General features: G+C 53.2%; 1 protein-coding gene across 2 annotated transcripts in view; it reads left to right on the forward strand.

Moving 5' to 3' along the window:
* Nucleotides 1-7: 7 nt before the first annotated feature.
* CCM2 (CCM2 scaffold protein) overlaps nucleotides 8-15557 on the forward strand; it is a 41729-nt gene continuing 26179 nt past the window's right edge. For both annotated transcript variants that reach the window (XM_049641197.1, XM_049641199.1), the window contains exon 1: nucleotides 8-146. In XM_049641197.1, the coding sequence (XP_049497154.1) occupies nucleotides 117-146 (30 nt within the window). In that variant the 5' untranslated portion in view covers nucleotides 8-116. The remainder of the gene's footprint in view (nucleotides 147-15557) is intronic.

A 15557-nucleotide genomic window follows, 5' to 3' on the forward strand; every position in this document is an offset into this window, starting at 1 on the left:
GCGGGAGGCGCAGGAGCGGCGGCGGCGGCGGCCGCGGGGCCGGGCGAGCATGTAGCGGCCACGGGCGGCGCGGGGCTCCCGGGGCGGGCCGGGCCGCGGGGGCCGCTCGCGGCGACATGGACGAGGAGGGCAAGAAGGGCAAAAAGGTGAGCGTGCGCGGGCGCGCGCCCCCCGGGGGCCGGGCGTGGGGCGAGCTGGACCCCGGGGCCGGGCGGAAGGGCCGGCGCCGGGGGTGGACCGGGAAGGTCCCCCGGGGTCGCGCTTCGGCCGGCCGGCGCGGGGTTCGGGAGGTCTGGTTGGAGGTCGGGCGTGGAGAGGTCGGGGGGAGCGCGGTCGGCGGGCGGGCAGGCGGGAGCTGGAGCGCGCGCGGCCGGGCCCGGGACAGGGCCGCGGGGGTCGGTGCGCGCGGCCGGGGGTGGGCGGCGCGCCCCCGGACAATGCGGTTAGGTGGTCCTGGGCCCGGCCCGCGCGGCGGGGGAGGAAGGGGCCACGCCTTTCCTCCCCTTCCGGCCAGTGCACCCCCCGCCGCCCCCAAACCGGGCTCTGCACATGGCCATCCCCGCGGGTCAGCGACCGGGGGCTGCCGCGGAGCCGGTCCCAAAGTTTTCCGGGGCCGCAGCCCTGGGGACAATGGGGGTTCGGCCAGCCCCAACAAGGGCTGCTCAGCGGACCCGGGTGGGAGCAGAGGCTGCACCCTGCAGGGCAGGGTTTGCTCGCCGGCCGAGGTTTGCTCTGCCCGAGTGTAGCCGAACGATTTCAGTGACGCTACATTTGGCAGTTGTGTCTCGGACATAGTTCAGGAGGCGCCGTACTTAGTTCCTGCAGTTTTAAAAGTGTGGCTTTAATTATAGGCTGGAGTCGTTGGTACGCTCAGCGGGGTAAGCTGGAAAATGGGTCTTAGTGCTAAATGATTTGTCTTCTGCAGAGTTTCGGTAGTGTGCACTTCGTGCGCGAGCTTAACACAGACCTTGGTGGGTCCTCCGAGTTTCGCAGCGGGAGCTGGCCCCGGCCATGACCTTCCATGACCCCTCCGCAGCACCGTGGTTTACAAGGCGCCCGTTTTAAAAAGGCTGTATTTGAGGTCCAGTAGCGGGGGTCTTCAGGGCGTCGTGCCCAGCTTGTCCTCACTTTCTTTCTGGGTTGTTGTGTTGTGAGCACTCTCGCTTCTAGTTTTGCAGTTCCCTACAGAGATGGTTAAGTCTGGAAAACAGCCCAAGAAAGTGATTCAGCCTGCAAGCGCCAGACTGCAGAGGGAGGCTGCCCACCTGGGGGGAAAGCTCCAGAAGAGTCAGTGCACTCCATTCTGCTGTGCTGCAGGCAGGCAGCAGGTGGGCCGGGACGCCCAGGACAGGGCCTGTCCCCAGTGCATGGCTGCCAGAGGAGCTGTGTCCCAGCACAGCACCAGTCTTGGCCTCCAGGTATATTTCACACCCAGGCCAGATGGTGCTGGCTAAGGAGAGTCACTCCCTTTGAATGGATGCTAACCTGTCTATGATGGGGAAGCATAGGGTAGGCTGAATTCTTTCTAGAGCCTTCCTTCTAGCAGGTTTGGTAGAAACAATATTCAGCAGTGTTGAGAGAGACGGGAAATCAGTGAGGCATTCCTGAGCTTTTGAAGTAGAAGTGACAAGCCAGCAAAACTCAAGAGTTTTGGAGTTGGGGCGGTGTTGAGATTCAGGCTAGAGAGAAGGTTAAAGATGAATTTCATTGTCTCTGTTAGAGAACATAATCTCTTGTTACATAGTTGTCCAAGTCAGGCTTCAGTGTTTCTCTGTATCCTACCACTGCCCTACCTCTTTTTCCCACGGGGGGGCGGGGGGGGGGGCGTGGTGCCAGTCCCAGCCGGCTCTGGGACACGAGTTCCCATCCAGGCCACCACTTAGCACACTTTCTCTGTTGCTGTCTGCCAGGCATAACTGCTCTGCTCCTCCATTCAGTGTGAGGTCACTTCCAACTCACGAAATTTGGTGCTTATGTTGTTCTCGTTGGGGTAAATTAACCAGATTAATCTATTTTAAAACTGATACACAAAGGGGGGCACCTGGGTGGCTCAGCCGTTAAGAGTCTGACTTCAGCTCAGGTCCTGATCTCACGGTTTGTGAGTTCAAGCCCTGCATAGGGCTCTGTGCTGACAGCTCGGAGCCTGGAGCCTGCTTTGAATTCTGTGTCTCCCTCTCTGTCCCTCCCCCACTCGCACTCTGTCTCTCTTTCTTTCTTAAAAGTAAATAAACATTAAATTAAAACCTGATACACAGAACTCAATAGCTAAAATAGCAGAAGTAATGACCTCATCATTTTATGAAAGTACAATTTGGGCATGTAAATTCTCTCTTCAGGGGCGCCTGGGTGGCTCTGTCAGCTAAGCATCCAACTTCGGCTCAGATCATGATCACACGGTTTGTGAGTTCGAGCCCTGCATCGGGCTCTGTGCTGACAGCTCAAAGCCTGGAGCCTGCTTTGGATTCTGTGTCTCCTTTTCTCTCTGCCCTCCTCTGCTCGTGTTCTGTCTCTTTCTTAAAAGTAAATGTTTAAAAAATTTAACATAAATTCTATCTTCAAGTTAGCTCCCTCAAAAAATGCAGATTTGACCTTTATTTTTAATTTTTATTTAAAGGTTTTTAAGGTAACCCTTAGGTCCATTGTGGGGCTTGAACTCATGACCCTGAGATCATGAGGTGCATGCTCTACTGGCCAAGCCAGCCAGGCACCCCCAGATTTAACCTTTAAAAACATGGATTGATAGGCTTTTTCAGGTCTTCAGACCCCAGTCAAGCAGTTATTCAGGCTTGTTCTAACGTGGCCTATTTATTTCCTCGGGATGGGAATCTGTGAGCTGCCAGAGAATAAATAGAACAGAGTGGGTTTCATACAGAGTGGCCCCAGGTACAGCCCTGTCCTTTTTTTTTTATTAAAAAAAATTTTTTTTATGTTTACTTTTTTGAGAGAGAGAGAGAGAGACAGAGAATCTGAAACAGGCTCCAGGCTCTGAGCTGTCAGCACAGAGCCCGACGCAGGGCTCGAACTCATGAACTGTGAGATGGTGACCTGAGCTGAAATCAAGAGTCGGACACTTAACTGAGCTGCCCACGTGCCCCTGGACCAATGCCTTTATATGTTCGTCTCTCCAGCCGTCAGAGAGCCTTCTCCACGGGCGTGTGTGTGTGTGCAAATATTTGTATACCTGAAATGAAACTTTAAAGAAATGGTGCTTAATATAAGCAATACACTCTGATTTTTTTATTCTGTTCTCCCCTCCCTCCCATTAAAAAACTGCCAGTCACGCCTTGTCGCAGCCGGAACTGCTGAGGTGAATTAGCCAAAGGCACTTGGGGTGAATCCCTTGTTTCATCTTTCCTCTCGGGTGGTTTTCACGGTGATTCTTGGGTGACCATGTGGCGCCCCGAGCATGGAGGCAGGAAGAGCAGTGCACGACGTGCCTGGCAGAGACTGTAGGTCAGGCGGCCAGTAGGTGAGTCCAGGGAGACCAGCAACTGTGAGGCTCATTCCTCTCTGAATCAGAGAGCGTTACACAGGCTCCGCGCTGGGCGCGGAGCCTGTCGCGGGGCTTGAACTCATGACCGACCATGAGATCAGAACCTGAGCTGAGGGTCAAGAGTCCAGCCCTCAACCCACCGAGCTACCCAGGTGCCCTGAGATAGTATCCTGTATTTATTAATTTCCAACATGAGGAACATGGAATCCCTGCCACCTTCAGTCAGATTCCATGATCCACTGGCCACCGTGCTTTAGAGTCCGAAGGCGCCAGAACCTTGCAGGGCTTGGCTGTTACTGCTCTGAGCATCATTCGGGAGGAATGTCGTGTGGAGGAAAACATCTCTTTCAGCAACGGTACCGTGATGGGCGCGGCTCTGAGGTGAGAATGCCGTCAGCCCTCTGCCCGTGAGGTCAGGGACGAGTGCCTTTTGTCCCAGTGCGCTTGGTCACCGCGGTGACCGCTGGTCTCACGTTTCTTCATTTCTGTCGGCAGCCTGGCTCTGTGGTGGGAGTCAGACTGTAGGTTTAACACACGGCATCTTCCAGTTTGTTCATCCCAGTGCCTTTGACCTGCCACGTGCAGTGAGGAGAAGGGCTAAGGACACTGCACTTGTTGGGGCCATCACCTCTCACACGTCATTGGAGAAGGAGGGGGCCAGCGCCACTGCGTCGGGAGAGACACGGTGGGCAGCAGCCTGTCTCACGTGGGCACCAGTTCATGACGCTCAGCAGCGGGGGAGGTGCAGGGACAGCCTGGGCCCAGTGGGGCGGGGGGATTTGGGCCCCAGCTGCAGCAGAAGACCCCGGAGGTTTTCGTACGCCTTTAAGAACTGTTTGTTGGCACTGACCGTGTGCTGGACTGGACGCTGGGGGACACATGAGCTCTGTGGCCACTGAGCTGGAGATGCGGCTCAGAGGGCAGATGAGAGTGAAGTTGGAGAAAGCTTTGATGAGAGTGCGCAAGACCCCTGTTGTTATGAAGACGTCAGGTGCAGGCATGGAGACAATCTTGTACTAGAGTTCCTGTGCCCTGAGTGCAAACATCATCGGTCTTCTCCTCATCCAGCATGTTCCCAGCTGTGATGGGCTGGACCAGGGCCCCCCAGTCCTCATGGGGAAGCCTGGACCCCCAGCACCCCAGAGCTGGTGTGTAGGTGCAGACGGGTCTTTGAGGAGGTGATGGAGGTAAAACAAGGTCACGAATGTGGGTTCTACTCCAATGTGACTGGTGTCCCTATAGAAAGACAGCTGGGACACAGACATGCACAGAGGGACAACCACGTGAAGATACGGAGATGACACGGCCATCTGCACCCCTGGAGAGGCCTCGGGAGGGACCAGCCTGGCTGCGCCTGGATCTGGGACGAGCAGGATTGGGAAAGAATAACTGTGTTGTCTGAGCCACCTGGTCTGGTGCTTTGTCAAGGCCATTTGAGACATCAGGGTGATGTGGCCAGAGTCTGTGCTCGAACTCTGTTGGGGGGAGTGGTCTCAATGTAGCCCAGGGGTTCTGACTGTCCCCACTGACCCCTCAGACACGGATGAGCCACTCAGTGGCAGGATGATGCGTCGCACACTCGGGATGTGTAGCCCATGACAGGCTCGGTGCCTGGGGGTCTGCAGCGGGGGGCGGGCTGAGGGTGTCCGTCCTGCCCCGTGGTCTGCACAGGTACATGTCTCTGCCCTTCCCCATCTCTCAGCCCAGGAACGGCAGCTTGGTTTTAATGGTTCCGCAGGGAGCTCCGCTTTGGATTTGTCAGTGGACAAATAAAAAGGAAATCCCCCCCCTCCCGCCTCAGCCAGTGCCAGAAATGTTACACTGTTTCCTCTTGGCACTATAAAAGTAGCAGTTTCTGGCCAGGCTGCCAAGAACTGGGGCACCTGATTGTGGGCATTGGATCCGAGCAGTGGAAACCATCCCCTTCGCCAGGTGCAGCAGGCAGTCGGAACTGGGGCTTTTGTCTGAGGCTTAGGGTGCTGGGTGTCCTGTAACTCGGGAGGCGGGAAGAACAGTGGACTTCTCAAAGAGCGGCTGGTGTGGGCGGGTGTGGCGCCACGCACTCGTGCGTGGTGGACTGCTCGACCTGCTGTCCCATGTGACTCTGAGAAGGAGACTTCTGTCTTTGAGTCTTTACGGTCCGTCCTATGGTTAGAGTTGCACGCGGTGTCTTTCCCTAAATCCACTATGCCTCCTGGGTATTGTTACAACCTCCCTGCGCTCAGGCGTGGTTCAGAATCCCTCGCTGTAGACCTGGTGGGGACACAGTTCACTGATTTCATGCCTATGTGTCAGGTCTGTCATCCTGTGTGTCACATGTCATGAAACGTCTCAGGTCTAAGTGCCAGTAGACACGTCACCATACATGGCTTTAACCAGTTCATGTTTGGCGGGGGAGCAGTGGCCGGAGCCGACCTGCCCTTGTGTGCCCTGATGTCGGACCCATTTCCGGCCCCGTTACGAGGCTCCTTTCCCCCAGCACTGAATCTTCAGCCCCCTCCGTGGAGGGAGAGTGTACAGTCCGCCCCCCAGTATTTTATTATGAATGTTTTTGAATACACTGAAGTTGAAAGATTTTACAGTAAATACCTGTCCGCCCACCCCCTAGATTCTACCGTGAATGTTTGCTGTGCTTGTCTTGTCCCGTACCTACTCCTCTGCTTCTGTCTGGACCCCCATCAACTCACTTTGTCTTCCTGATGCACTTGAGACATCATTCGCTTCGATCTGAGTATGGCAACGTGCACATCATTAGCTAGAGTTCAGTGCTGTTTACAGTTTTTTTTTTTTGCAGTTCTCTGTGCAACCGATATAGAGCGAAGTGTGCGTTGTCAACTAAATTTTGACAGTTGTGCATACATACAGCCCAAACTCCTGCCAAGATGTAGGCCGTTTCCCTCACTCAGAAAGGTCCCTCGTGCCATCCCTGGGGCGGGTGTCATGCCAATCGTGTCCACTCTGGAAGAGTTCTGCGGGGTTACTTTCTGTTCTCAAACCTCACACGTGGGTTCACGCAGTACACGTTCTTGTGTGCTTGGACCCCGTTACTCAGCATCACGGCTCTGAGACTCATCCGTCGTGTCGAGTGGCGCTCTGTTGTGCGCAGAGAGCACAGCATGTTGATGCGTTCGTCTGCCGCCGGCCCTTCAGGTCCGTTCCAGCTTCGGGCTCTTAGGAGGAGCTCAGAACGTTTGCGAGCAAGTCAGTGCGTGGATGTATCTTGTCGTTTCTTTTGGGCAAATACCAAATGCTGGCATTGCCAAGTATATGGTAACCACGTTTTAACTTTGAGACACCGCCCCACGGCTCCCCAGTATCTTTGTCACCTAATTGTGGCAGCTACTGCGAGACTGGGCGCTCAGATCTCGGGCGATCATCCTGGGTTTGTTTTCTGTAGTTCCGTTCATTTTGGCTTCAATCTTTTTTCTAAAGGACGTACACATTCAGGATCATTGTGTCATTGAAATGACTCTTTTTCATTGTGAAACAATCATCTTTATTTCTGGTATTATTTCTTGTTTCGAAATCTACTTTGCCTGATGTTAATATAGGCACACCAGCTTTTTTTTTTTTTTTTTTGCGTTTCTGAAAATCTCTTTATTGTCTAGGTAAATAGAAGGGTGCTAGATTCTCATACCTGCTTCTGCATTCAGTCTGTTGCTATATGTGGTTTTGGTTGAAAAGTATGAAGAAAATCTGGCCTCACACGGATATGTAGCTGGAAAAGGAAGAAATATTTTAATACCTTTTCAGATAATGGTGGATTCTTTTTTTTTTTTTTTAATTTTTTGATTCTTTTTAAAAAAAATCATTGCTTTATTAGTTTTTTAAAGGGCTCCACACCCAGGGTTGGGCTTGAACTCCAGCTCCTAGGATCAAGAGTCACATGCTCTACTGAGTGAGCCAGCCAGGTGCCCCAGTGGTGGTCTTTCTTTCTTTCTTTCTTTCTTTCTTTCTTTCTTTCTTTCTTTCTTTTTTTAAAATAAATATGTTTACTTCTTTTTGAGAGACAGCAAGTGGGAGAGGGGCAGAGAGAGGGAGAGAGAGAATTCCAAGCAGGCTCTGAGCTGTCAGCACAGAGCCCCAGGTGGGGCTCAAACTCACGAACTGTGAGATCATGACCTGAGCTGAAATCAAGAGTCAGACACATAACCGACTGAGCCCCCGGCTTGTTATCGATACTATACCAAAACTCAACAAATGGTGGTCTCCTAATGGCTAGTCACAATGTGCAGTTGGAAAGCACTGTCATAAACTTTTCATGTTCTGTACCGTTGAACCACACCAGCTTCCTTCGACTGCACGTGGGCATACTGTGTCTCCCAGCGTGTCTATAGCTTTGTATCTAAACTGCATCTGTTACAATCCACGTACTGCTTGTGTGGTTGTTACGCCTTTCTAATCTAGTCTAACAACTTGTGCCTTTTAATTTTGCCTTCACAGGTAATGTAATTATTGATAGCCATTTCACTGTTCATTTCCTGTTTCTCTTCTGTGCTTTGATCCTCCCTTCTAGTCTTTTTTGGGATCGAGTATTTTTAGGGTTCTGTTGTATTGCTAACCACTCTAATTTGGCCTGCTGTGGGGGCTGTAGGGTGCACAGACAGCCACAAATCACTGCCATGCTCCCCCCCCCCCTTTTTTAAGTGGGCTTCTTGCCTGGCGTGAAGCCCAACACAGGACTTGAACTTATGACCCTGAGGTTGAGACCTGAGCTGAGATCAAGCGGCAGATGCTTGACCGACCAAGCCCCCAGGCGCCCTGCCATGTTCTTTCTTGTCCTGCTGCGGGAGACTGTCAGCAGTCTAGCTCCTGATTTATTCCTGTACGTGTTGTAAAGCCAGCATTATCATTTTTGCTTTAAACAATTGATTTTTTCAGGGTGCCTGGGTGGCTCAGTCGGTTGAGCATCCAACTCTTGATTTTGGCTCGGGTCATGGTGTCGTGATTTGTGGGATCGAGCCCCGCGTCGGGCTCTGCGCTGACAGCTCGGAGCCTGGAGCCTGCTTTGGATTCTGTGTCTCCTTCTCTCTCTGCCCCTCCCCATTCATGCTCTGTCTCTCTTTGTCGCTCAAAAATAAATAAATGTTAAAAAAATTAAAAACAAAACAATTGATTTTTGCTTTTTTATATTGAAATAATTTTAATTGTGCGTGAAATTGCATAACTAGCACACAGAGTCCCTGTATACCTTCCCCCCCAAACTCCCCGGCTGTTAACATTTCTAAATCGTTTAAGAATTGATTGCCGACGTGATGCCCCATGACCCTGTTGCCCTCAATGTGTGTTTCCCAGGTGCAAGGACCCTCCAACGTCAGTCAGACTGTTGTGATCAGGAAAATTAGCATCAGTCCAGTATTGCTGCCTGGTTCTCAGACCTCATCCACACTTGCTAACTGATGCTGATTTGCTCTCTGGTGACACTGACCCATCACTTCCCAGGTTTCTGCATTTTAAAGTCTGTTCTTATTTTACTCACAAGGCTATAATCTTTTATTATCATTATTTACTTTTAAGTTCAAATTGTCCCAAACTCAGCCAAAGGGAGCCACTTTAGGCTGGCTCTGGTCTCTATTTATTTATCAAAGTTTGTGGATTTGAGAGCGAGAGAGAGTATGAGGGACAGAGAGAGAGAGGGAGAGAGAGAGAGAGAGAATCCAAAGGAACTCCGCATTGTCAGTGCAGAGTCTGATGCAGGGCTCGAGCCCACACACCATGAGATCATGACCTGAACTGAAATCAAGGGTCCAGACACTAAACTGACTGAGCCGCCCGTGTGCCCCTGGTGTCATTTTAGTTTTAATTGTGGTAAAAAACCCATCACCTACCTTTTACCATTTTAACTTTATTTATTTACTTATTGTTAAATTTTTTTTAAATCTTTATTTAATTTTGAGAGAGACACAATGTGAGAGCAGGAGAGGGACAGAGAGAGAGGGAGACACAGAATCTGAAGCAGGCTCCAGGCTCCGAGCTGTCAGCACAGAGCCTGACACGGGACTCGAACCCACCGTTCATTAGATCATGACCCGAGCTGAAGTCGGACACTCAACTGACTGAGCCACCCAGGTGCCCCTTAACCATTTTTTTAAATCTTTATTTATTTATTTTATTTATTTATTTTTTTTTTTAATTTTTTTTTTCAACGTTTATTTATTTTTGGGACAGAGAGAGACAGAGCATGAACAGGGGAGGGGCAGAGAGAGAGGGAGACACAGAATCGGAAACAGGCTCCAGGCTCCGAGCCATCAGCCCAGAGCCTGACGCGGGGCTCGAACTCACGGACCGTGAGATCGTGACCTGGCTGAAGTCGGACGCTTAACCGACTGCGCCACCCAGGCGCCCCAATCTTTATTTATTTTTGAGAGAGAAAGAGAGAGCATGAGCAGGGGGGGCAGAGAGAGATGAGACAGAGAATCCAAAACAGACTCTGTACTGACAGCTCAGAGCCTGACACAGGGCTCAAACCCAAGAACCGTGAGATCATGATCTGAGCTGAAGGCAGACACTTAACCGCCCTTGCCATCCACGTGCCCCGCCAGTCTGGTCATGTTAAGTGTGTTCACATTGTTGCATGGCTGGTGGCTTTTGACCAGTCCCCAGTATTCTATGAGCTCTCGCTTACATTTGCTACAAGATGTTCTGGGCTAATCTGCAGCTTTCCTGCCCCAGCCCAGAACCAGACATTTGTCCAGGGGCCTGGTTGTTCTCAGTGGAGGTGGTTTCTAGAAACCAAGATCTGGTCAGTGGATGTGTTCACTGCTGTGGGGGTGTTGTTACTTCTATGAGGGGACTAGTAACCTCTTGTGGATTATTTTTCTTGACAGCGTATTTTTGGAGAGCTTTCATTATGCATTTGTTACTCCTCTTTGGGGCTCGGTGGCATTTTCCCTTGGATTAATAGGATTCATAATTCAACAGTAGCCTATTTATAGAATTTTACGTTGTCATTTTGCTCCAACAGAAAATGCAGAGATTGGCTGTCTACTAACCTTTCACACGTGTGTACTGTCTCCATGGATTAGTTCCCCAAAATGCAATTGTCAGGAAGGCTTACGTACATTTGTAATTTTAGTAGGTACCTGTAAGTTGTTCCCTACAGCAGTACAGGTTTTGATTCTGGTTATCAGACTGTTGAATGCTTGTCAAGCCAATAGGTGGAAATGGTATTTGCTAATAATTTGGGGATTTATTTTCCAAAATGAACTTAAATTTTTTCTTACTGAAAAATGCACAGCTGAGAAAAAGTAGCAAAATATATTTAAGAAATAAATGGAAAAAAATCCCATCTTCTAGAAACAACCATTAGAGCTTTTCAGGTGGCTTTCTTACATGTGCGTTCTTTTCTGTGTTTGTGCACGGTTGTATTTCCTTGGTTTCATTCATTGCAAACACTGGTTTAGTGCCCACTGAGTGCAGGGCTTTCTGGGGAACTGTCACTGCCTTCCCAGAACTCCTTCACCATCTGCTGGGGGAGCTTTTAGTGCCATGAAATAGAGAGAGTGAGTGCTGTTAGAAGGAGCACAGGGCGGTGGGTCAGGATGTGCACTTTGCAAAATGGGTGGATTCTCTGAAGGGCCCTTCTTCCATCTCCTTGCTATCTTCACTTTGTCACGTGGTCCTCTTGTTGCTGGACAAGTAGGGCCCACCCTGCCTGCCCCTGCTGGGCTGCTCCTTGGTGACCAGCACAGATTTCTGTAGCTACATCTGGCCTGTGTAGAGACAAGCAGGAGGTGGAGCTCACCTGTGAGGAGTTACTTGTCCTGGAAGAAGGTGGAGGCATCAGGGTAACTGGTTGCGGGCATCCCTTGAAGATTCTGTTGTGTTTTCATGCCTGTTACAAAGAGACATCCGCGGACCCTATTTCTGGGGTGACCCTTCTGCGTCTGTGTGAAGTGTTCTCGTAAATTTGCTCCTATAGCTGAAGTTTTGCTGTAATTACCAGAGGGAGAAAACCCGGTTGCAGCACACCCTGTCAGCGGTGTTTTATCACCTGGGGCATGCAGAGAAGACACCATGCGACAGCCACGGATCTCCTGGAGCATCCTGCTTGGGAACCCTCATTTCCAGAGCTCCTCCTGAGTGTCTGGATCCTACACATTATAAGAAACTCGTGTTTATCTCCTCAGTGCCACAGCATTTTGGAAGGGGCATGATTTGACTTTTGCAGGGAGGTCCTGGACGCCTGGCCCGCCTCGTGTCCCCATTGCCTGCCTTCAGCTGTGTGACATGGTTGTCTGACCCCCTGTTTTGCTTCATCCGTTGTTGGGGTTTGGCCACGTAATGAGTGGCACCCCTTATTGGTCCCTTGTCCTGGACAGAACGAGCCCCGTGCCCACCAACAGGGGATTGCGGGGAGGGCCTCACCCAGAACCCAGACGTACTGCGTGGCCACCGCGAAGCTGCCCCTGCTGGGGCTCCCCAGCAGCCCCCGCAGGGTGTCTCGCAGTTCCTTCTGCAGGAGTGTGGCCTTCCCATCACAGGCCAAGAGCCCGGGCGCCCAGTCTGAGGCTGGCAGGAGGGGGCCCGTGTACTCAGGGTGCTCCAGCTGGGCGGTGGCGCTGATGTGCAGCAGCTTCTGGAAGGTGCTCTGGTCCTTTGGGGACTCGCTGCCTGAGGCAGAACGAGAAGGGAGGGTGAGCCAAGGTTGACGCCGGGCCAGAGAAAGAGGGGGACCAGGCAGGGGACAGTGACACCCTCGCCTCCAAGTGACCCTGAACTTGGCATCATCAGGGGCAGAGACAAGAGATCATGAGGGCCACGTATAGGGAGGGAACGAGGGGGGCGGAAACGGGGGGACTGGTCCCTGGTGGGCGGCGGGGAGCTGCTCGCCTCCAGCCACACTGGGAGGAAGCTGTGGAAAACCCACACGTGGACGAAGCCTCCTGTGTCTCCCGAGAGGCTGTGCGATGTTGGGTGTCCCCTCTGCTGTTGGTGGCCGTGGGGCCCGCCTGTGTGGGGCTGTCCGTGGTCCTGTCTAGGTGGCTCGGGGTGACCTGGGGAAGCCAGGCCATTGCCTTCGCCTTTGTCACGACCTGCCCTTTAGGCAGAAGTGCGGAAACGCCTGGTACCCTTGCAGGTGGTGCTCTCTGGAGGCCATCAATCAACCAGGACTCCCCCCAGAATGAGGCCCACCGTCACTTGGCACGTGGGGGTGTCGTGCAGCCGATGGAGAGGTCAGATGGCGACGGGCTGCTCCTTGTCTCCTCCTCAGAGGGCGCACGAGGGGCCAGCAGTGGTGGTGGCACGTTCAGGCCCAGTTACTTAGCCGGGTGGCGTGGGTGCAACAGCCCTGCTGTTTGGGGGCTCCATGCACGTGGCTTCTGCCCGACTTGGGCTCCGTCGTGTGTCTTGGCCCCTCTAGGGGTGACGGCCTTACCGCGTGGCGGCATCGATGCCCTGAGCCGTGTCTGCCAAGCACCCCAGCACCAGTGCTCACGTCAGCACGGGCACTTGTGGGCGGTGGGGGACCTGTGTCGCTGGCTCTGCTCAGCCCGCTGGCCTGTAATAGAGAGGGCCCCGCCCATGGGTGCTCTGGGCTGAGAGCAGACCTGGCCAAAATTGTCCGCGAGACAGACTCCTGAAACAGACCAGCGCTGGTGGAAACAGGACCTGTCTCGTGATTGGACGGGATGGCGGCCCCGTGATTGTGTTGGTCCCCCTGGGACCCCGCGAAGATGCCACCCGTCTCTTCTCTGGAGCCCAATGACTCAACTTCACGCTCCCCCGAGGAGTTGCCGCAGGCGCGGGGCCGCACACAGAAGGGTAAAACACACGCGTCCTTCGTACTCTGTGCCGACGAACAGCAGATAGACAGAGACTGAAGTGAGAAACAAACTAGTTGAGCCGTAACATACACATAAGCAGAGTAAAAAGACAAATAGGTGGAGAGAACAAGACCTGCGACTTCTAACAGGGAAGGTGAACATCTCGTAAATAACACATGGAAGGCAGAGCAGAGGCCCGGGGCTGAGAGGAGAAACAGGCAAGACATGGGAACAGACAGCTCATGGAAAGAGAAACGCAAAAGGGTTTTGATGTGTGAAGACACAGCTCAGACTCCTTAGAACAGAAATGCAAACCGAGAGCACCTCTGGCCATCAGTCCCTCCCCCCCAGGTCCGCGGAAACCCCCCAGCTGACAGGGCGCCGTGGCATTGACTGAACCAGCATCCCACTTCCGAGGACCACCCAGGGACCTGCTGGCAGCAGTGGGGAGCAGTTTGTGCCCTGAGCCGTGCATCATGGCCACACGCCACGTGTAGGTGCGCGTTCCCCAAACCGCGCTGCGCCCACACGCCGGCTGTCGGGGTGGCATGACTGGAGAGCCCTGTGAGTGGGCCCCAGGACATGCGTGTGGGTGTACTCACTCTGATAGTTTGTAAGTGGTCACCTGGAGGCAAGGAGAGTGGGACCGCTTAGCATAAGCCTCATGACCGCAACCATCCAATGTTCTGTAATATTATAAATTGAATAGAAGCTTCTTAAAATGTCACTTGGAAAGGAAAAGCAAAACGTGTATCAAAAATGATGTAGGGGCACCTGGGTGGCTCAGTCGGTTAAGCGTCCGACTCTTGGTTTTGGCTCAGGTTGTGGTCTCACAGTTCGTGGGATGGAGCCCTGTGTGCTCTGGGCTGGCAGTGCAGAGCCTGCTTGGGATGTCTCTCTCTCTGTCTCTCTCTGTCTGTCTCTGCCCCTCCCTGTCTTTCTGCCCCCACCTTCTCTCAAAATAAATAAATAAACTTAAAAAAATGGGTGTAAACCAACAAAAAGGATAACCCCTCAGGGAAGAGTTATTTGAGGTAATTAAACCGTGGCCATTTGACGCATGCCCCCAGTGGGTTCTGCACCAAGGACGAGACCTACAAAAAAAGCCCTAAACAAGTTGTTTTCTATGATCGTCTTATTGGTAATAACCCTGGTATCATTTTGCACCTGCTGTGTGTGTTTGAGGATAAAGTGGCAGTGTGCTTGCATTTGCATCGTTACGTGTGGACTCTCGTCATGGAGGCTGGGGCACAGCCTGCCCAGGAAGCTGATCCGTGACCCTGTCATCCCAGATGGATTTGGAACTGTCACTCTGAACTCCTAAGGTCTTTAAATGCAGAAAGCTCGTCTCCTCGCTCTGTCACCAAGTCCCCAGAACGAGTGCCAGCAAACACCTCAGTGCTTTCCTGCAGGGGCAGTAGTGCTCCCGGTGGCTCCTCCCCGGTCTGAGCTGTCCCTGAACTGTGCTCCGAGCTGTCCTCCAAGCTGTCCCCGAGCTGTCTCCTGAGCTCTCCACCAAGCTGTCCCTGAGCCATCCCCCGAGCTCTCCCCTGAGCTGTCCCCCAAGCTGCTCCCCTCAGCTGTCCCCTGAGCTCTCCCCTGAGCTGTCCCCCAAGCTGCTCCCCTGAGCTGTCCCCTGAGCTCTCCCCTGAGCTGTCCCCTGAGCTCTCCCCCGAGCTCTCCCCCAAGCCATCCCCCGAGCTGTCCCCCAAGCCATCCCCCGAGCTGTCCCCCAAGCTCTCCCCTGAGCTGTCCCCCGAGCTGTCCCCTGAGCTGTCCCCCAAGCTCTCCCCTGATCTCTCCCCCCAAGCTGTCCCCTGAGCTCTCCCCTAAGCTCTCCCCTGAGCCATCCCCCAAGCTGTCCCCTGAGCTGTCCCCAGGGTCTCCCCCAAGCTGTCCCCTGCCACTGGCCAGAGGGTGGGCTACATGAGCATCTGCAAGGCGATGGCCATGGATTGTCCTCAGTTACGTTGGGTGATGGTAAAGGATCAGATTTGCTGTGGCTGCTGTGACCAGAGAGAAGGGAGGATGACCGGAGCAAACTCCGGAGCAGCCTGTTTCCTTTAGCTTTGTGCTCAGCTTTTGTCATGGGGGCGGGGAGGGGGGGGTACGCCAGGTGCTCTGTGGTCGCTGTGACGAGCCCCAAAGTGCTAGGACCTGGTCAGACATTGGTGTCCACCTTCGTCCTCTCACATGTCCTCCTCCTCCTCCCCCCTTCCCCTCCCCTCCCTTCCCCTCCTCTCCTCTCCTCTCCTCTCCTCATCCCCTCCTCTCCTCATCCCCTCCTCTCCTCATCC

Source organism: Panthera uncia, chromosome A2 (assembly GCF_023721935.1).
Source record: "Panthera uncia isolate 11264 chromosome A2, Puncia_PCG_1.0, whole genome shotgun sequence".
Classification (NCBI taxonomy): Eukaryota; Metazoa; Chordata; class Mammalia; order Carnivora; family Felidae; genus Panthera; species Panthera uncia.